The sequence below is a fragment of the Haemaphysalis longicornis genome, unplaced genomic scaffold (assembly GCF_048455015.1).
Source record: "Haemaphysalis longicornis isolate Haplotype H1 unplaced genomic scaffold, Haemaphysalis longicornis Haplotype H1 scaffold_1, whole genome shotgun sequence".
NCBI classification, from domain to species: Eukaryota; Metazoa; Arthropoda; class Arachnida; order Ixodida; family Ixodidae; genus Haemaphysalis; species Haemaphysalis longicornis.
This window is the reverse complement of record NW_027526203.1, coordinates 351,103,654-351,125,982: the sequence shown is the minus strand read 5'-3', so window position 1 is coordinate 351,125,982 and position 22,329 is coordinate 351,103,654. Positions and strand designations below refer to the sequence as shown.

Below are 22,329 nucleotides of genomic sequence, written 5' to 3'. Positions count from 1 at the left end.
GCCAATTCTACGGTTCGATTGCCAGTGTTCGCGCACCGTCGTGTCCACGCCCTTGACCAATGTGTTGCGACGAAGTTCAATGACCCTACCACGCATTTGGACCGTTTGCCCAAAATGGGGATCACCCGAATCGAGCATGACCGGCTCGAGAAAACCGCCGGCGAAGTACCACCTTGTGTTGACCCATGTTGACAGCCTGACTCGCCACTGGGTCACCGCGGCACGGCGACGCCTCCGCTCGCCACTTAACCCACACCCGCCATGTTGGAATTAGCTCTTCTGGCGCTTCGAGTAATGCGGCCTAAAATGCATCCGTTTGGGTTGGGACCAGAATAAATTTCGAATGAAGCGATATTTCGAATAAAGCGATTTCGTTATAACGAGTGACTACTGTATTTATATTTATTGGACGTAGTTTTTCGATGATTATAATAATTACGCCTGCGTGACTAATAATAGAAGTTCGATTTCTTACACGTGGAGAAAATCGCCGCGGGCCCATGTGCAACACAAAGAAATGCCACTGCCAACACGATCATTGCGGGGGAATTTGCGGATGACGCGAGCTCACGCACGACACTGATAACTTAGTGAGGCTAGAAAGTATTGGCTATGATCGGGAATCTGCCTGCCTGACCTGTTAAAATTCTGTTCTCCAACGTAAACGAAGCCTGTTAGTGTATTTTTTTAGCTTTACAAAATGATACAGCAATAAATGAGTGTTTTTGTAAGTTTTTCCTGAACAGAAAAATATTTTGTTCGCGCTCAACCTTCAATCGAAGGTGCCATATTTGTGGTATATTTTCATTAACACCAAGAACGGCGATGAGATTTACCCGCTTACTAAAAAAATGAAATAAAAACGAATTTCATTCATGGAACAGCCGGCGGCCATCTTGAAAAAAATGACCGTCTTAGAACGGTGCAGCACCTGGCTTGTAACGCACGATGCGCGGAATGGCGGTATTATTTTATTCGAGGCTGCATCCACTCTAAGATAATATTGTGTGATCATCCAACAAATGAGGGACTAAAATAAACGGATCTGCCGCCGAGTTTGGCTACGCCATCCGTCGGACCGGCACCACGCGTTTCTTTCGTTTTGAGAAACGTTCAAACGTTCACGGTTCCTTTAAGATTTCATGGGGGAATCTACACGCTCAGCGTGACACTTCTCCACATGCATTTCTGCAGTTTTTCGAGAGCTGTGTTTCTAAATGATCACACATCGATGTAGGGTTTTTGCGGTCGGCCTCTGAACCCAGCAAACCACGAAAGTCCATAGGATATCCACAAATGGTCACAATATCCAATGTCATTTCAGGACATTCATGTGATGTACATACAATATGTTTCACCCAAGATCATCTGCTTGTGGACATCCATGCGATATCACTGCAAGTGTGTTATAACATCATTACGCGATATCACTAGGACGTCCACAAATTTACATTTTTCCTTACACTGAGAATTCGCATTCATAGCGTGGTGTACATATAGGGGCCCCAGCCACACAAAGTGTGTCTTAGTTCAAATCTCCCCTCATCCCCGTCTTTCCAGCTCCAAAATATTTTCTGGCCTGTTTCTAACTCATATTTTAAATGAAGAGCGGGTAGTTATTTGATTTGGAATTTGAGCGAAATCTGGTTTGCCTTTGTTTGATTCGCGAATTGGATTCTATATTTTAGGCTACTTGATTTATGTGGATGAAGAACAAGTGGGACTGTTGATTTTCTCATTCAGTTGTAGGTGAGCACTGGTACGGAGGCTGCAGTACGGAGCCAGTTACGGAGCCTGCTGAGTAGGCAGGATTCTTGTCACCCAAATTTGATGCTTGGGATGCGAGCGGGTGCATTGCATGATGCAACCCACGCGTATGGGTATTGCTTGTTTGGTTCTTGCGCGATGGAGTGGCGGGCCTCGTCCAGTCTTGTAACGTCGGGGGAGATGAGGGTGACGGCCGAGTAATTTTGCAGCGTTTTACTGCATCGTGAATAGCCTCGTGGCGTAAGCGGTCGAAGGATTTGCGAATGTTCAAAAGGACGACAAAGGCCACGGTTTTTGGTACCCTTCGCGTTTTCTAGTGCAGAGACAAGGTCGGCAATTGAATCCAATGGCACTGTGCTGGCGAGGAAAACCCGTCTGCGGCCCAGGGTTCAAGTTGCAGATTCGTGCATACTTGTAATTCGAGGCGTGCGAGCGCCGTGGATTCGAGAATTTTGGAGGCAACGCTCGTGAATAAAATAGGACGAAAAGAGGAGAAAAGTTTGGGAGATTTGTTCTTTTTTAGGATGGGAGGGACAAGTTGGAGGCCAAATTGAGCAGGGAGGGTGCCGGAAGACAAGTGGAAGTTGCAAAGTCAAGAAGGCGCGAGTGCTGCCTCTCGGCTACGGGCGCACTTTTCCTTTTTGCATTTTGAATGACCCGCACCAGCTCGGCCGCCATGAAAGGAGCTTCAAAAGCCGTGCTCAGGGCGAAGGAGGGAGCCGGCGCGGGGGCGTCAGATTCTTCGTTTTGGGCTGCGGCAGGGTTTGCGCGAGAAGAGAAAGCTCGGCCACGTTTTTTCCCCTTGTGATGGAGCGGGCGAGGAGGGAGGGGGGGGGGGGGGGAGGTTGTATGTCGGGGCAGGTCGGGGTCGCGGAGATGGCGCGAAGCAAGTGCCGTGCAAGGAGGAAAGAATACTTTTCTTTCCTGCATGGGTGAGGCCCTCGTCCTGCAGTAGACAGGCTGACGATGGGGATTTCATTTATGTGCGTGCGTGTGCGTGTAAGTGCCGTATTATATGCAGCTAAAGTACAGTAATTAAAGTACACGAGGCGATGGTACAGTGAACCAACATTTTCTAAACCAACCTAATCTAAAAACGTTGCAGTGAACTGTGGCTAAGACGTCCATTGGGTATAACCATTTGAACTTTTATAGGCGACGTAATTTCTCCAAAACATGGGTTAGTGTGGTGTTTCACATAATAAATAAATGGAAAGCTGCTATACATTCAACATTCCTCAATATTGCGGCAACCTAGATAAACATGTACACAGACAATGTTAATTTGAAGGTTTTTCGTGAGCATTGCTAAATATGTAGAAACTGTACGTACGCGTTGATCACTTTTAACCACACTCCCGAAATTAACGTATCCTGTAACTATATCGCAAACATTCAAGTGTGCTGTACGGGATCATTTGAATTTTTATGCAGCTTATGTAACTCCACGTGAAATCGTTTATCATCATAAATATGACATTTGCCAACATTCGGCAACATTGCTGCAACGCGAAAAAAGCGTGTAAATGGCAGTTTCTCATGCGTTGTTTTTAAACGTTACATGAATGTATCCAACGTTGGCCCACATTTGGCAACATTGCTGCAACGCAAGAAAATGTGCATGTGGGCAACATTGCCTATGCGTTAAACGTTGCGTGAATGTTGTTGGATGCGTCCAACACTGATTTTACGTTGGCCCACATTTGGCAACATTGCTGGAACGTGAAAACGCGTGCATACGGGCAACGTTGCCCATCCGTTGTTTGTAAACGTTGCATGAATGTTTTTGAATGGGTCCAACGTTGGCCCACATTTGGCAACATTGCTGAAACGTGAAAAAATGTGCATACGGGCAACGTTGCGCATCCGTTGTTTGTAAACGTTGCGTGCATGTTGTTGAATGTCTCCAAAAGTTGGCCCACATTTGGCAACATTGCTGTAACGTGAAAAAACGTGCATACGGGCAACATTGCCTATACGTTGTTTGTAAACGTTGCGTGCATGTTGTTGAATGTCTCCAACGTTGGCCCACATTTGGCAACATTGCTGCAACGTGAAAAATGTGCATACGGGCAACGTTGCCTATACGTTGTTTGTAAACGTTGCGGGAATGTTGCTGAATGTGTCCAATGTTGGCCCACATTCGGCAACATTGTCACCACGTTGTGTAACGTTGCCTAACGTTACACAACATTGGCAACACGGCAGAAACGTTGCGGCAACAATTTGTGCTACTAGGGATAGAGCCCTACTTTATCTGCAATTCACAGCAGAAGAGAAAACACCAAGTGCTGAGCCTCGCGGCTGCAGCAGAAATTACCGCAATGACGTGCCATTGGGTTGCAATTTGGTTCCACACTATTTCAGTCTTCAAAATTATTGATTTTCACCCATTTTGATGGTTAATAACAACTCTTTGTTTGTTCATGTACAGGTTAAACATACTCACACTCCGCTAAATTTATCCCAGCGGACTTTCCAGTGTGTTGTCAAAGTAGGCATAGCAAATTGGTGGGGAGGATGGAGCAAGCAAAGCGGCACTTTCAAACACCCTTATTTAATTAATAAACAGGCCTGTGAGTTGGCCGAAAAAACTTGGAAATTGCCAATGTATTCTACACTTTAATCTGGTAAGGTAAACAGACAATGTTTACAAATCACTTCACTGTACCTTTAAAGTGCTTGAGCTAAGCAGCAATTCTGCACTTGCAGCGTTTGGGCAAAATGATAAAGATTATAATTCTGTCATAAAATACAGGAAAATTATCGTTTTAACTAAAATATTAACTATCACTTCTTCTCTTGTTGTTGGACAACACCAGTTTTGAAAACACAGCACAGGTACTATTTTTAGCTTTTTATCTCTCCAGTGATTGCCTATTTCTTATCGTCGCTAAACCTACCTGTATAAAGGCACATACTAAATTCATGCACTGTCTGAAACTAGTGGTGTTCCCTGCCCATTATTCCCACTATCCAGCAATTCCAATTTATCCAGCATTCAACTTTTGAAAGAATAATTTTTATCATAATATATGTCTAATTTAGGCACAAAATTCATCCGAAATTTAGAACATTTCACCATTGAACATAAAACACTTTTTCAAGACCTAAACATACACACACAAAAAAATCAAGGTTGAGCAACGAAAACAGAGACATGTTTGAAATTTTACACATGTTTAAACACTTGTACAGACACAAAAAAAAAACCGAACTATCTCCATTAACGTGAAACCTGGGGAGGGGCGAAGCGTGCAGTATACAAGTGTATTCTTGGCGCCGTGGTGTTTTTGCCCATGGAGATGAAACCGTTGGGAGCTAAAGGTATACAGTTTTGCTGTAAAAGTCTCGTGTCTTTGAAGCACGAAGCGTTCTAGCGCGAGGCACTGGAAAATAAGTGTCCCAATGTGTTCTTTTAGTACGTGTTTTTGCCCAAGGAGATGAAACATTCTAGTGCGAGGCATTGGAAAACGAGCATTCCGGCGTTTTAGTACCGTGACTGCATAAAACGACAATGACGACAGGAGACGCCAACAGCCTGAGCCCCTAAGAGGCTTCGCCCCTAAAAAAATATCTGATACAATCCCAAGCAGCCAGTGTTCAGTGCATTACAGCTCAAATACAAAACTAATAATGCAGTGAAGTACACTAGAAATTACAGTGATCTGACAAAAAAAAAATCCCGCTCCATCTTCATTAACGTGAAACCTGGGGGAGGGGCGAAGCATAGTGTATTAGAAAATTGTAAGTCTCTCTCTTTCTACATGGTGCACGCTGATTGGGCGCAGGAGAAGCACCGGTGGCAGGAGGAATCACGCACTTGCTGAGGCCGTGATGCCCTCTCTTGCGTTGAACCGAATTTAAAGGGCCCTATAAGAGGTTTCACCGATACATGGGTTTTCACATTTTTAAGTAAATCAATGTCCTAGCAATCATCCCCTTAAAGAATTTTGTTAAAGCGACGAGTATTAGTGGAGTCATTGCAAATCAAAACAGCACATTTTCGCCCACGCCGTGATTCTCCCTCGTTTCATTCACCTCCTTGCACCACACAAGTGTGGCTGCCCATGATGCCTTGCTTCTCAGGGACGTCTGCAAGAACATCCAGTGGCGCGCGCCGTCTGCTTCTGCAATATTCTGCGCTTCCGCATCACTTTGGGACGGGGTTGTCTAAATTTCTGCGTTCCATGCAGGCCATTTTTTTTTATTTTGCTTATGAATCCTGCACTCCGCTCACGGCTGGAAATGCTGCACGTACATGCACTCTGAATTGATGTCGGTTTATATATTGCTTAACTGGCTGCTCGTTCACGCCAATGTCTAGCTTGGTTGTTTTGTGGTGACGCCATGCACGCGCGTACACAGGCAGTTGAATCATTCCATTCCATTATTTCGATCGATTCTAAACATTTCTCAAATGTTTCTCAGGCCATCACCGCGCTCCGGTCGAGGAGGCTGGCTTGGACGTGGACTGATAGAACAAGAAACTCTTTTGAACGCCCGAGAGCTCGGTGTGCCCGCTTTTACCAAACACCCAGACCCCACGAAACCAGCCACTAGCGAAGCCTCCCTCCGAAGCAACAAGCACTGTTTCAAATATGAAGCAACAGTCAAGAGCGAAAGTGGCTGCGTGGCTAGGACGAGGTATAAATGCCGGGCTAGGCGTAGCTCAGGCAGGTGCATTCATCTCATGCCGTCTGGCGATCACGTCGAGCTCATATTCTCTTCTCTGACCCCAACCTAGCGTGAAATATACGCTCGCTTTCCGGCACCCGTCTCGAGTAGTCGTGGCCAAGGTCCGGAGCCGCCAAGTTCGGAATTGGTCCGATAACCACCTGCAGTAAGAACGCTAACGTTTTACAGGCAATAAGGTTCAAACCCAGCGTGGGCACGATTTAGCGATGGCAACATCCGCGCGCAAAGAACGTTTTAGAAGCTCAGGCGGGTCGCTCAACCATCTGCAGTGCATCCTTTACCTTTTGCCGTTTCCTGTCGGGGTTATTGCTTGCAGAAGCTTGGGAAAACACTGTGGTAGGTTATTTACTTCGCTTATTGTGCAACAATGCTGTTACAAAAAACTGAACTGAAATCATGATGACCCGACGACCGTTCGGCCGATCGATATTGTCAGCGTCTCTGGTCAGCGAGCCAGTCACACCAAGCGGACTTTCGATCGGCTGAAGTGTTCGTGTCCCCATCAGCGTCAAGGGGCAAGGCACTCTGCCAACTAAGAAGTCGGCATCATGTCGGCCTAGCCAACGTGCCTTAACGAGAAGCGTGATAATAGAGTAAAAAAGATAAATATGGATGGACACGATAGCGTTAAGCATGCCGCATGAAGCACTAATTAACCAAAGGCACCGCCATGAGCCGTCAACGCTGAGCAGACTACGCTTCTCTTCGCCGGAAGTGCGCGAAAAAGCCGTCCAACTGCAAGATTTCTGCTGTGTGACGCGCATGGGAAAACCGATGATGTACGTGCGGGAAGATGGCGGAGCCCAAAAGCATACAGAAAAGGGTGGGAACACGGCAACGAACTTTGCAACAAAATTGTGAGCTTTCCGCTGCACGTAAAAAAGTTATACTTGACACAGATGTCGTTGACCACCCAACCTAACAATTGTGCTAGTTCATTTAGTGTGCTCAAAACGCCTTTCAGGACCCCTTTAACTCTTTCGTTACCACGCCTATTCAATTCGATCACCGGTGATCGATGAATTATATTGCCTATTGCGACATGCTGTAGTCATTTCTCGTACACCTAATGCGGCCAGTGGTTATTCTAGGCACTGCCCTTTTAGAATCAGTTTAAATTTTCCCGCTCCGGCGACATTGAGATTTTTGGCGGCGTTTTTTGCGAGCTGAGGTGCGTGTGTTTTTGAGGAAGGGGGCGCGGCTGCTGCACTTGAGAAAAAAGGATGCAGGTCGTGGTTAGGTTGCATTACCATAATATTTTTTTTTTCGTCAAAAGGCTCCTGGCAAGTCAAATACCAAATAATGGGGTGAGCTTTGTAATCCGACAGCGTTGAGAGGTGATAATTACTTGAAAATGGCCCCAGCTAATCGCTAATGATCTTTGGTTCGGACAAAGGGCAGCTTTGTTCTCCCAAAGCTTATTTTTGATGGTCCCCCGCATGTATAGCAAGCGTGCCTGACATTTTCAACCCGTTTCCAGCAGTTTCGGTTTCGTTTTCACATTGCGAAATTCATATTTGGCGCTTCTACGCAGTTACCTAACTACAAGCTCATTTGCCATGGCGCCTCCGTTGCCCGCTACTGCTCCTCAAAACAAGCATGCCGCTCGCGCTTCCACTTTATCTACGCCTTGCTTCTGCGATAAGAGCTTCCGCTGAAAGTCAAACGATAACGCCAAGTCGTCGGGTATCAGTTCAGACGAGGAGAACGCTTAGAATTGGCCTTGAACACCGCCAGCTGTTCACCGGCCGGTTTCGGTTTCATACGAGGGTATTTCCGGAGGTCTAGTGTCGCTTCTTAGTAGTACTGTCTATTCTGACAAAGTCTCCAACTGCCTTGTATTTGTTTCTTTTCGAAATTTTTAGGTGGCGCTGCAATGTAGTAGGCTCGTAGTGCTGAACTTGCTTCACAGCCCGACGGCGGCTTGGTGAAAGCTTGCTGGGCATGATTCTAGCGCATCGTACCTTATTCCTGCAAGCAGGGCTACCATAGTGAGTCAAAACATGAGTCAGAACATGATAATAAACCGCAAATGAAAGTTCTGACTGATAAGTGATCATCAGAACGTCAACAAGCATCCACCAAAGAGTTTGGTTCTCAACTCCAAGCGGATTTTTTCACATCTCTTGCTTGCCTTCAATATTGTGCCGGTCATAATCATTGACAAGGTGTTTTTACATCATGTGGAGGCTAATTTGGGCATTTAATAATGTCAAACCACCAGATTTCTTCTAGAGAACTATCCAAAATAGCAAAACTTGAAATAGAGGTTGGGCTTCACCACATGGCACGGGCACCACGGGGGCTAACATTTTCTTTTATATCTGACAAATTATACTGTGCAACTCAGTTTTTTTTCTAGGATGGGTTTTTGAAATGTCTACCTACAAAATGTATATTCTAAATTTTTTCTACTACTGGTGGTTTATTATACACAACTTACTTTTTTCTTATTTTCTTCGATGCGTGGGCAAAAATTTCGAATTCGATAATTTTTTTTGGAATCATTATTTAGGAAAACATCATTAAAACTGGTGTCGTTAAAAAGCGCGTGGAATAATCTGCATTTTATGTCACTGCAACGTGTGACTAACCAATATGTATAGCACAAAAAAATGTTTTGTTAGACCCTTCAAAATTGGTCAATTTCCCACGGTAACAAAAGAGTTAAGCAATTTGCATGCCCCATCTGCCCCAGTTTGGGGGAGTGGCAGGGGTCAATGCGAGCGCAGTGCAATGCCCCCGCCTCGCCCTGGGGGCTCGTTCTCAGTGATCAACGAGGCCCCGGCACCAGGTAAGTATGCCTTTTCTTGCTTCAACCGACCACCCAACCCGATCAGGCCTAGCGTCGAGAGCCGGTGGGTATTTGAGTGTAACACAAATTATAACCCGTCTACAAACAGCCTCTGCTTATGCTTGACAATTGCTGAAGTAGACAGGAAGCGTTCCACAAATATTTAAATCATGTTAATTTATTTTGAAAGGTTTTACCCATTATACACTTTTCATTAGTACGCGTTAGGTTCGCGAGGCGTTGGCAAGCGAGTGTCCCGGTGTTTTAGTAGCGTGACTGCATGAATGATACACTGACGACGACAGGTAACGCTGACAGCCCGAGCCCCTAACAGGCTTCACCCCTAAAAATGCACAGCAGCAAATGCTGCTTACAATTTAAATCTGGCCACATGCATGCAGACTGGCAAAACAGAAAAGATGTGTTAGATTATCTCAGCCATAATTAAAAGCGACACAGGCTACAAACTTTTGACAGAGGCTGCACATATCATGTTGATTAGCTGCACTTAGCTGGTTGCACTGATGGCAGCCACATATGTACAGGGCCAAATCAAATGTCTGGGGAAGTTTCAGAAATAGGAAATTTAAATACTTGTTGGTGGTGAAACTTTAAAGCTTCATTTTAATAAAGACATAAAACCCTAGTTAATTACAAAAACAAAAATATGAACCGCAAGCATAACATAAGGGCATTGCTCAAAGAATCTGCTCAGAAATAAATTAAAACTAGCTGTTAAAACTAACAGACAACACTACTAATTTTAGGGCATTCGAAACAGAAACAGATTTACAGATTTCGTAAACGTAGCACAGGGTGCTTCTTTTCTGTGTGCTTTAGAAGCGAGCTATTCAGGAACAAGCACCACATACCCAGAATGTGCTGTGGATCAAAGAAGAGTGCTCGTTCAAAGCCCATCCTTTCGCCGAGCACAGCACCCTGCTGTTCTTGAAGTGGCAGCAATGGCGAGCACCGAAGTCGGCGCCCCGTTCGAAATTCAGCCTGCAAGTTTCCCAACAGTGCCCCAGTAAGGCTTGAGAAGGTCTCCCATGAGCAGAAACAAGCAAATGAAACAGGAATGATGGAGCCTGTGGGGGCTCCCTAGGACCCTATGCTTCATTTTCACATGTGGTTTTCACATGTGGTAGTCACGTGCGTGCTAGCTTCCTCGCGTGTCGTGTGTGACATGCCATACCCACAATACCATGTGACTTACGAACGAGAACGCCGGAGGACGGACCCTCATTGGTCTCCTCCGAAACCCTCTTTTCCAAAAGAACCCCCTTTCTACCGAGCCTTGTTCGAGCACATCTGATGCTTTTCATGGTGAGTCGGTTGAGCGATTTGGTCAGTGTCGGTTGGTTCAGGAGTGCCTCCTCTCAAGGCCATGACGACTGAGAACCCAGTTGGCTCCAAGGGGACTCTGCTCTGAGATTCCGTCTTGACCAGTCATCGGGAAGCCCCTCTTTTTGCGGCTGCACTGATAGATATCGGAGTCCGAGTCCCTGCAGCCTGAGCAAGTGAAAGGAGCTCTACTCTCCATGAGCGACAGTCGTGTTGTCTGGTATGTACCCTGTATTTTCCAGGCAACAAAACCTTACTTCGATTTCTGGAGTCTGTCTACCGCACGTGAGTACTCTAACCCGGGCGTGAGTCTTCGGATTAAACTGGGGCTAGTGTATGGCTGGTAGTACTTTCTTTAGCTAAGCTAGCCAGGGTTTTCTTTATCCTGTATGTTACCCACAAGCCACGAAACCATATCAGTTCACAGAAGCATATCTGCCATTCCAGATTGGCCCCGAGGCAAAGAATAGCCGGAGCAAAAAATCATATCCTTCTTTGCACCCACTATTCATTGCCTCAAATCATGAACCAATTAAACCCTCGACAAATTTTACTGAGACTGACCCACCTATGGTGGTGGAGTGAAATATTGCTTCAGCGTACAAATTCGGTAGTTCGCTTCACATTACAGTAGCCACATTTCTGATGAAAGCAAACTTCAGGAAGCATTTGTATGCATTCTCAAGCAGAGTAAACTAAAATGACTGATGGATGACCGGAAGGTACTAGCTGCACGGACCAGCTGTGATATTGCTACATAATAACTAAAAGTATGCAGGTATTTGAAACTTTCACGTATTATGTGAATCACATTTGTTATTCAATTCTATCTCAAGAGAACTTTTATGGTTCAAAGTCTTGTAGTGTCATGAAATTTTCCGTAAATTATGAATCATAAGATTAATTAAAAACTGGCTTAGTTACAAAGTCTATATCCTTCTTCCCCTCTCTTTTGGCTTCACCACAAGACGAAAACCCACAAGCTGGCTTTTCCGCAGAGCGGTCTAGCTGTGCGGAAAAGCCTAACACGAACAAAAATTGTTTAGAACACGTACAGTATAATGGTTTGGTTAATTTTTGTATGAACACCATGTTAGCAACACCGCATACAAGCGACATGGTCACAAGAGACACTCTATGACTGAGGGAAACTTTTCAGGTCTCTAGAGTAAATGCTTCACTGTTTAGAAGAGACGCGATGGAAGAGGGGTCTCATATAAAAGATCTTGTGGAAAACTGCCCTGAAGATGAAGCTTGGGCCTGCATCCAAGGGACAGCAGAGGTTTCAGAATCTTTCGAGGTGTCTGTGTCAGCAGATGTAAACCTTGTGAGGCCCGAAAAGCCTACAGATCATGTTATCCTCGCACAAGTAAATGGTGCCCTAGAGGATGAACCAAAGGAGGAGGATGACAATGAGGACATTTCAGGTGAGAAAGTGTCAGAAACTGAGGCTGAAGAACATTTAAGAGCCCTTTAAGCAAGGTAATTTACCTCCAGAAGTTGAGAAGAGAGCTATACAATTTTCAGTCACTAAAACTAGTATGAATTACTTCTTTAAGCCATCCTGAGCACTTTCCTGAAGACATGTTTAAGCACACTCTGATTCTGATGTATAGAGTGATCTAATTTGGCCCCTCAGTGTTTACAGAGTTCTTGGTTGCAAGAGACCTTAGTTACGAGACACGTTTTTCCCTGGTCCCTTGAGCGATTCTCGTAACGAGGTTTTACTGTACATGATAACTCTCAAGTATGGGAATAAATTGGGAAAAACATTTGCTTTTCTGAAGGTTCAAATGGCACTGAGTGACATAAATATACTACACGAATTTTACCAAGTTGAACGTGCAGTTCGAAATTTCCCCTTTTAAGGGGACACGCGGGTCGAAAAAACGCGATTTTTTCGAAATATACCGATTTTTTGTTTTCCCTTGCATTAGCATCTTTGACTATCCTTCTTTCATGGGTAAAAAAATGAAAACGAAATACGAACGAGAACTTAGTGAAAAATGTGTCTGAATGACTCGCGGTGACCCAAGAAATCGCGCAATCAAGCCAAATTTCGGCCAGGTTTGAGAATTTATTCCGCACGGCAGCGTGGCTCGCCGCCATTTCGGTCACTTGAGAGAGGTAGATCAAGCCTCCTTCTCTCGACTGAGCCGCTCGCCAGCTTCGTATCTCCGCGTAAAAAAAATAAAAAAAATGTTTCTTCCCGCTTGTTTTGCGAGCTCCCACTGGGCATTTAAATCACGTGACGCGAAAGCGGGACCGCCATTGGCTCTTGCCGCTTGCGAGCCGCCATCGCCGCCATCGCCCGCATCGTTCCGTTCGCTACTTCGCGCTATCTTTTCTATTTCCTTATCGTGTGTTTTTAATCGTGAACGGTGAGGAGAAGCGTGACTTTTGACGCCGGAAGCAGCGTACTTCATGCCGGTACAAAGGAAAGCGCAAGCGGCGCAGCATTGTGACGACCACGGCCAATGCCGGCACGACCGGCACCGTGAGGCCTAACGGCGCCGGGCCTTCAAGCGCTGCAAGCGCGGCTCTACCAGGTGGGGCTGATTTTATCAGCGAAGATATCGGCTTTATAAGCGCATCGGAGAAGAAGTCGGCAGCCTTCCAAGGTGAGGAGACAGCCAGCCACGGGAGCGGTGCAGTTATCTGTGAAGTCGGCGCGCTGACTGACCTTGAGTGGCACCGTGTGCGCGACGTGCGGGAAGTGCGAACTCGTCGTAGTTGAGGTTGCGAACAAGCGGAAGGGCCTCGCATCGGTACTGGAACTGAAGTGCAAAAACAAGAAGTGCCCTGCGGGAGTAGCTGCGGGAGTGATTTCTTCTGTTTACTCGTCGCAGCGCGCTGCCGCCGTCGGTCGCGGAGGCCGCAAACCGGAACTCTGCAGGGGAAGTCCCCGTGATAGTTTCGCCGTCAATGTGAAAGCAGTACTCGCTGCACGCGCGGTTGGCATCGGACACGATCAGCTGTGCAGGTTTTGTGCCATTCTTGGTCTACCAAAACCACAGCATCAAAAGACGTTCTACAACACTGCCAAGAAAGTTCATGTTGCGGCCACAAAAGCCGTCTCTGACAACCTTGCTGAAGCAAGGCAAGTAACTGCGTTGCAAGCTGGTCAGACTGACCTCAGTGTGATTTTTGATGGTACTTGGCAGAAGCAAAGACACGAGCCACAACAGTGTTGGCAGTGCCATTTCTCTTGACACTGGTCTCTGCCTGGATTTTGGGGTGCTGTCAAACTACTTGTACTTGTAGCCGCCACCAAAAGCTTGATCAGCAAGAGGAGGAAGTGTGGCAAGCCTTTCATGCCTCTTGTGTGTGAAAAAAATGTCGACTGCTCATCCCATGCCATGGAGACGGAAGCAGCACTGCGCATCTGGCACAGGACGCTATCGTACAACCTGCAGTTCACTGTAGTGGAGACTGCCACTGCCCTCGCAGGGTTGTGGTTCAACAGGGGCCACACTAGCTTTGAGCAAGTTCTCCAAGAACTGGGAATCTTCCCTTCAGAAGAACTGGTCAGACTAAGCAATGCAAGTGACCAGCAGAGAATCAGGCAGATGTGTGCCAAGCTGACTGCTAAGGCTAGCCCCATTGCCGCAGCCTGGTGAAACGGTCCCATACCAAGGACTACCCCAGCAAAAACCGTGAGGGTGCAACTTATGCAGCAGGAGCATTCTAGTTTTAGTACCTCAATGTGGACATTTCAGACTGTATCCCCACCAAGTTTCATGTTGTTTGAGCAAGAATTTCTGAATCTGCCAAAGAAATAAACTTTCAATTGCGTTTTTCTCAGCTTGTTGTTTTTGTCCGTTTTCTGAGTTTGTGCACACTTATTTTCCCACTTAAAGTTGTCGTATCAGGATGAAATTTTGCACAGATGTTCATTATAACACGTAGAGTGCACAAATCTTGTTCATTATGCAATTTGTGTCCTTAGATATTTCTGACGGTCATAAAACAAAAATATACAGAACAAAAAAAGGCACACTACCAGTCTTTTTTTTTTCATGGTGAGGAAAATGATGATGAGGCTTTTTCAGGTAGATTTGTGCACTCTGCAGTTCATAAGGAACCACCTAGGCTATTTTAAAAGTTTCAGAAAAAATTTTTACTATAAAAAAAAGTGTGCACAAAAAAGCCATTTTTCTGAAAGTCATGCTGCGCAACATTTTATCCGGAGCAGCTATTTAAAATCTGATTACATATATGACCAGAGGAGCTCAATCTCTACAAGCTGTGAAAATTTCAGCCTCCTAACTTCATTATTAAAAAAAAAGTTGTTTGGAGGAGCACGTCCCCTTAACTGTTAAACAGACCATGAAGACAATGCCGCTTCCTTAATTGGAACAATCAGGCAGTTCACACATCACAATTTTGTTTGATGCCAGACATTGCTGCCATCACTGAGGAATTAGCATTTCAAGAGGTGGATTTCAAATTATCCACAAACTGCACCATAATATGACATGGCAAGTTCCCTCGGCTGTACTTTGGACACAGCCAAAAATAAGCAGTCAGCACGCAGTCATATGAAACCAGTAGTTTGAAATTGCTCGATTATACGTAAAACCTACCCAGGACCCTATGGTTTTTGTTCTTGTTTCAAGCAATGAAGATGACCATAATTGGACAACTTGAGCTCACCGTCAGTGAGCTCAATCTATCAGTCTGCAAAAATTTTCTCACCAAAAGGCACCGTATTTTATTATAAATAGCATTTTAAAGTGCACTCTACAGCTCAGTTTGCGTAGAATTCGATGGTAAAATGGCACTTTTCTTGCAACACAAAGCTAGCGTTTTGCCAATGGACAACTCGGGACCCAGAGCAGGCACGACTAATTTTTTTGCTTCTGGTACCTAAATGTGTGGAGAATACAATGTTGAAAACAAATTTTCAAGTGGATGCTTTGGGAAACTATTAGTGTGTTCAATTGACACCACCTGTGAGCCATTTATGGCACAGCATGGGAGGAATGAAGTTCAGTGTGAAGGAGTGAAGTTCAGTGTGAAGGAGTGAAGTTCAGTTCCACGACCAAAATTAGCTAAATCAAAGAAGTTCTTGCAATGCTGTATTCTTTAGTCATTTTTCTGCCTAGTCACAGGGTAATCACCATTCTGTATGGAGTGGTTATTTTGTAATTGTGACCAAAAATAATTGCAATTAATGATTAATTATATCAAAAAATAATCAACTTGCAAAACATCTAATTGCAGATTTGATATCAGTACAAAAAACTCCATAATGCTGTGCAGGTTCATTAAAATTGGTTAATAAACAAAGAAAATAGATCTAAGACCACTCTTCCCCCTTAAAGGAAACAGTGAATGCGGTTTTTGTTTTCACTTCTTTTGACTAGCCATCAACTTGCACTCGAACAAAACAAGTGCCGCCTAAATGAAATGCCCGGTACTTTGCTCAGGCCGTACTACAGCAAGAGAACAAGTGCAGCCTACGACACAAACAATAGCCGGTTGCGAATTTTCTTGGCCACTGGCTGCGGTGGCCATCAAATGCTGCCTCACCTGGAGTGGGTGTGGGGCCAAGTACGTGCGGCCGACGGCCTCCTGGATGCGCTCACGGAGGAACTTGGCGTTGTTGTGCAGGTCGAGAAAACGGCGGCAGTCGCAGGGCAGCAGGTACGCCCGGGGGGCCCCGTCGCACAGCCACAGGGCCAGTGCCCGGCCAATGCCGCCAGCCATCTGGGCTTGCGCCCCATTGGTGCCCAGGGCTAAGAACAGTCGCTCCACCTGCGTGCGCGCCAGCCATGGAAATTTACCAGGACTACGCAGTTGCCGCACTGGCTTCATTTGTTCTGCTGTGATGGCATGTAGCAGAAAACAGGCAACTACATTCATATACACTCAAGGACAAAAGCCTCCAGGACACAATTTCAACCATCAAGGGTTATTTCTTGATAGTTTAAGTCAAGTCCTGGAGTCTTTTGTCTCCGAGTGTACATTCAATTAGGCATCACTGTCATCTCATGGCAACACAGCACAACAGATGCTGACAAAGGCAAAAAAAGTGCACTAAACGGGCAATGCTCACTTTGTGGGCTTTGAGACACATTAATACGAACCTACACCCAATGACTACACTTCCTTAAATCTTCACTGGACTTCCGCCAGTGGGTTAAAGCTACTCGATTTAAAAGAGTGGTTGCACAAGAAGCTGCTCTACCCTTTAGGCCCTATTAGAGAAATTTCTTGCCCCCAATGCCACTCACTTGCAGCTGTGGCAAACAAAACTCGCACACATCACGTCAGCAATGAGTCCATATATCCTTCCACTGTTGATCAAGGTGCTGATACATAGTTGTCTGCTAAAAATTTATGTTCTACAGACAAGCACTGTAGTCCACTTACACAACTATCACCTGTAACTAACTGTATTTCTCACAAAATAATTCAAAGTGCAACACAATCGCTTTGCAAAAGCAGCCGGCCACAGGCCACCTATACCTCAACAGGCTGTAAAAATAACAGGCTGTACAAATAATTACAATAAAATTCCGAACAAGCCCGATCTCTACACGCCATTTCTCGCTTTTCTTTTGGTGGTGTCTGTTTTTTTTTTGGCGGCAGCATGTGCTCAATTTTGTAACTGAGGCGTGGGCCACCGTACCCGATGATACTGTGGTACGGTCCTTCAGGGGCTGTGGCATAAGCAACGCATTGGATGGCTCGGAGAAAAGCAACCTGCATGGTGGGCTGGCAGATGTTTTTTTCTTTTCTTTGGGACTGACTCGGAGGAGTATTTTGATGTTTTTGAGAGCGATGACTAACAGTGCATTTTCATTCCGTGCTTTTTTTTCCTGTTGGGGAATCGTTGTCGCCTCCATCTTGAATTTTGGTGTCGTTCCCGGATAGCGCTTCTTGCCAACTTTGGGATCTCTACTTGCCTGCAGGGAGGGCGGTTGCTCGGAATTTTACAGTAATGCATACCCTTTAGCGAGTAAACACTCCGTGGCATAATGTTTAAACCCCAAAAGTTAGACAAGAAATGGAAAGTAATGGTGCAAAAAGGCGAGACAATGACATGACATAGAAGCAGCCGTCCAAGCTACACCTTTTCCTTCCTTGCCAATTTTTTGCACTTCACGCATTATACCATAGCTGTATAACAAAGCAACCACTTCGGCATGTAATCCGATAAACGATTTGTTCACAAGTTGTAAAGTTCAAGATCAGAAATTTAGCAGCATAGCTAGAAAAACAGACTGGCATGGATGCCACTGAACATGCTTGCCCTTCCCAGCAAACATTTGTACAGTATAAGCTCAGTGTGTTACTGCTGATAATTACAAGCTATCACTCATGAAAAGCGATCCTTCAAGCAATCCTGAGTCCCCTTCAATTCTCTACCAATTTTTCTCAGCGTGTCTCCCTTTCAGAAGAGAGAGGGCATTTTTTTTTGCGAAAAAGGCTAGATGCACTAAAAATAAAAACGAACTCCCCAGTCTGTGCATTATTTTGACCCTTTTCAGTTGCTACCAAAGTGGCAGAGCAAGATACATGGTTGTTACAGTGACTTTCTTAACTGCCTGAATATAAACACACTACCACAATGCAAAAGCATGACTGAAATCGAATACCTACTAGGCATAAACACAGGGCACCCTGGTGCATTAACATAAAGCTAAGTTCAACTACATCTTCAAGCCACTATTTGTGCTTTTATAAAACTGCCCTACAAATCAGATTTTTGCACAAGAATGGCATACACTTCTCAAACCGCTTGTATTTGCAGCCTGTGCTGTTGACACTGCATGAGTGTGCATTACTACAAGTTGCCACAAATTCCAGGTAAAGTTATAGGTCAAACCAGCAGTTAGCCACATGAAATGGTATGCAACATGCTAGTCTGATTTGACTTCAAGAAAGTTCAGGGCAGTTTACTCCGGTAGATGATTGCCCCCCTGCTTGTAGCAGATTCTCACCTCTGAAGTTTCTCCTAAAATGCAATGGTTGTCGGGGCTAAACGTTTCTGGTGCAGTCACCAGCTCAGCAAGCTCTAAATGCTGAATGCCGGGAAAGCGGTGCTGGAACTGACTGTAAATGCTTTCTGAAAGAGACACAAACAAACCCTCATGTACTCAACTGCTTCACAGTAGAACTGCAAGGTTGGAAGATCAGGGTTTTTTTTTTCCTGTAAGGGCCTTTCCTATAAGCTCCAAGGGGCACCAAAGTCATTTAGATTAACCAGTGGTGTTTAATATGTGCCACCATCTTAGCATGCCGCCCTGCAATGCCCATTAAATGTTGACAGCCCACTATCAATGGTTTCAGAGGCTCACTTCAAAGCTCCAATAGCATTTCTAACATTTACGTAAGTTGCATAGGTTGTGAAATAACCAAAACTGAAGTAAGATAATATCAATTTCAAATATTAGTTTTAGATTGCACTACAAAATGTTTTGTGCCACATATAAATTTCTGTAAAATTATGAACTAACAGTACATGTGCAAAGTTAGACCTTACACCAAACAAAAAAACATACTAAGCTCAAGATGCTTGTCTATTTATTAAGAAGGCTAGTTTTGCTTATTGAAGTTTGCCATCATCATCAAATGCACTGCTGCAGCACTAAGAACAAAACCAACTATGGGAGAGAGACAAAACACAGAATCTGCGGCGTTTGCGAGCATGTCCAGTGCTCGTGCACGCAGCCTTCTTCCTTACCAACATCAATGCTCCGTTACCTTCTCAGTTAGTTCAAACGTTGTCCAAACAACAGGAAGAAAAAGGATACTCCAGAACTGAAACTATGTTTTTGAAAGGTACATACCATGTAATAAAACATGCCTGACAGCCAGAGGAAAATTGACCTCTGGACCAGTCTACAGTATGCTATCAACACTCAATGCTTGTACAGTCGAACCCGGATACATCAAAACCAGATATATCAAATTATTGCATATATCAAACAGCCTAAACATCTTCTTGGAAATCCCACGCAAAAGTAGAGCGCTTTGATAGCGTGTATCTAACTCCGCTCACCAGCACACTCGATATACTATTGAACGCCATGCCAAAGTGCCCCTGCAAGTGCACCTCTCCTAATGGGAATCTGGTGATGACTTCTTGGGCACTGCCGTACTCAGTGAGAAGGAGGTGACGTCACATCACTTGTATGGCCTTTGACACCTGCTCACTGCACTGGCATGGGGGATAGCCACATGGTAACGAGAACGCCGGGAGTGATTGGGTGCGAAAGGCAATAGAGGAGGACGGAAATCCGACCGGAGGCTCTCAGTTTCTGGATACTTGAGCCACTATCCAGTGGTGGCTTTGCTGGCGTAGAGAGAACGGTGTGGCGTAGTGCGTGTATGTTTTTTCGCATCACCGTATCACGCGTTTCAGAGCCATGGGCACGAAAAAAATGGAAGAATTCAGATTTAGTGACGAAGGCAGACATCATTCGACAGGTGGACGCCTCTGAAAAGAAGTCGTCGGTTGCAGAGGTATTTGAAATCACTTGCAACACTTTTGAGTGCAATACTGCGCAACGAAGCTGACGTAAATGCGAACGCAGCACAGCCCGGTCGTTCTGAAGCGTGTTGTGTGCACGTTCCTGCAGCTGGTTCCTCAAAGTGGTTTCATTGTGGCTTCAGATGAGAGGTGTTTGGATACCAACGACTAAGGCATTGAGTGCTTTGAGAGTGAACTTAGAGAGCTGTCAGCATTCCCATGTGTCCTCTCAGATTGTGCAACAGCACGTGAGTTTGTAGGTGCTGACAACGATTAGCAGGCTGTGGTGGATCACTACAAGCTGAGGATGGGGGGGGAGACATCGTCGATGCCGAAGAAGCTGACCCTATCAGCGACCCTGCTGATATTCCCAACCACCTACCGCAGATGAGCTTGCATCAATGCATTTCACTACTGTTGTGGGGCAATAGACAGAAACCGTACTCTCTGATTCGGCTTGAAGAAAGTTTGATGAGCTTCATGTCACAAAAGGAAAAGCAAGTGAAGCTCAAGGACTTTCTCACACCAAATAAAGTGCCGTGGTTGACGCGCTGTGTTTCGTATTTTCCATGCTTTGGGGAACAAGTGGGTAAGCTACGACAGCTCTCGGTGATGTGTGGAGTTATATCAGATAAGCTTCACATGGGCACATTTTGTATTTAGACTTATCAATATATCAAACTATTTTGTGATCCCCTTGCAGCTCGATACATCTGGGTCCGACTGTCGTAGAAAAACAGTTAATCAAGCTTCTTGTACAATGACGCCCAAAATGCATGCTGACTCAGTATAATAAATGCTTATCTGGATCTTTGCAAGCCAACAAGACTTCAGAAACATGACCTGCCAAGTAGCAAAATATGTGACAAATTTGGTGTTCACAGCATACACCTACTCCATACAGTTCAAGCTTGCTCCATGATTTGCAGAGCACATAACAAATGACAGAACTTACGAAATTGGGCATAGTCTGGTGGTAGACGCACGAACTCAAATCGGTCAGGGACATCGTGGTGAAAAACTGGCTTGGCAATCTCCTCAAATCCACCCAGAAGGAAGCCATCACCAAACGTGCGGCAATAGACTCGGCCATCATAGTCCCACACGACTGCATATAAAGAGCACGAGGGTGATATGAGATTTGCAATTACACATGAGGTTGCGTAGCAAGCTCATGCCTTGCACCACTGCCTTGCCTCACAGGCTCATGCAAGCTCATGCCTTGCATGCCTCGCACCACTGTAGCGAAGTAACCAATGACCAGGATAAATCTTAACGACTGCAAGTTGCGAGCGTGTTGCAAGATGCTACACAACCGAGGTGACATGTGCTGCAAGATGCTCCTTCAAACGCTTTTACACTGTAGATTCCAGCCACAGTGGCCGTTTCTTGTGATGGAGGCGAAAAACAAAAAATGTCCATGCGCTGAGATTTTAGCATGTTAAATATCCCTAGGTGGTCTAAATAATCTGGAGCCCTCCATTACAGCATGCCTCATATAGCCCAGGTGTAGCTTCGACACGTAAAACACAATTTTTTTCTTTTTTGATTCCAGAATAAATGCCTCACCTGGTAATGAGTCGTTTGGGTGGCCCAAAGCCTTCGTGATAGCAAATGAATGCTTCGCGGCATGAATGGGAACCATGAATTTCGGTTGGCTTGCTTGGCCAAGCTCCCTAGACCACTGAAAAGCAGTAGGCACAACAAAGTTATGCACTGAAACATCACACAGTTTGAAACGAAAACAAAACTTGACCACCTTCAAGCCATAAATCCATATTCTCTTCGCACAGAGCAGCTATCAACATGTTCAACCATATGTTCAAGTCCATGAAGCAACATATCTCTTCAGCAGGAATTAGTGCCTTAACACTTTCTATTCCAACAAACTAGATGTTCGCAGAACAGTTTTATTAGTCTGGAGTGCACAATTCTCAAATAAAAATCCTCACACTTATGTTTAAAAAGAAATGATATGGTGATTCTCAAGTCATTTAAAAAGGAGTGTGCAGCCATTCAAAATTTTCTTCCGAAAAAGAAAAATGGAGGACTAGCACGAGAGGGTTTCACACACCGATTGCCATGGTTTGCATAAACAACAGCCCAATAAATAATGATATGTACAGCAGAGTTTTCGTGCCTGCAAACATGCGAGACACTTCACCTGCCTTCAGAATGGTTATGAGTGAGTCTCACCAAGAATGGGCTCAAGGTAACTCTTAACCACTGCGTCCCAGCAGTT

The 22,329-nt window shown here is 45.1% G+C and overlaps 1 protein-coding gene and 1 pseudogene across 1 annotated transcript in view; both read right to left on the bottom strand.

Annotated features, from left to right (window-relative positions):
• The window catches only part of LOC144154592 (pyruvate dehydrogenase phosphatase regulatory subunit, mitochondrial-like), a 70,894-nt gene that overhangs the window by 28,688 nt on the left and 19,877 nt on the right, over positions 1-22,329 (bottom strand). The window contains exons 8-12 of the mRNA XM_077685858.1: positions 21,657-21,771; positions 21,043-21,195; positions 18,556-18,680; positions 16,139-16,363; positions 10,132-10,261 (exon numbers count right to left, since the gene is read on the bottom strand). Coding sequence (XP_077541984.1) covers positions 10,132-10,261; positions 16,139-16,363; positions 18,556-18,680; positions 21,043-21,195; positions 21,657-21,771 — 748 coding nt within the window. The remainder of the gene's footprint in view (positions 1-10,131; positions 10,262-16,138; positions 16,364-18,555; positions 18,681-21,042; positions 21,196-21,656; positions 21,772-22,329) is intronic.
• Positions 9,137-9,267, bottom strand: LOC144156379 (U1 spliceosomal RNA; annotated as a pseudogene).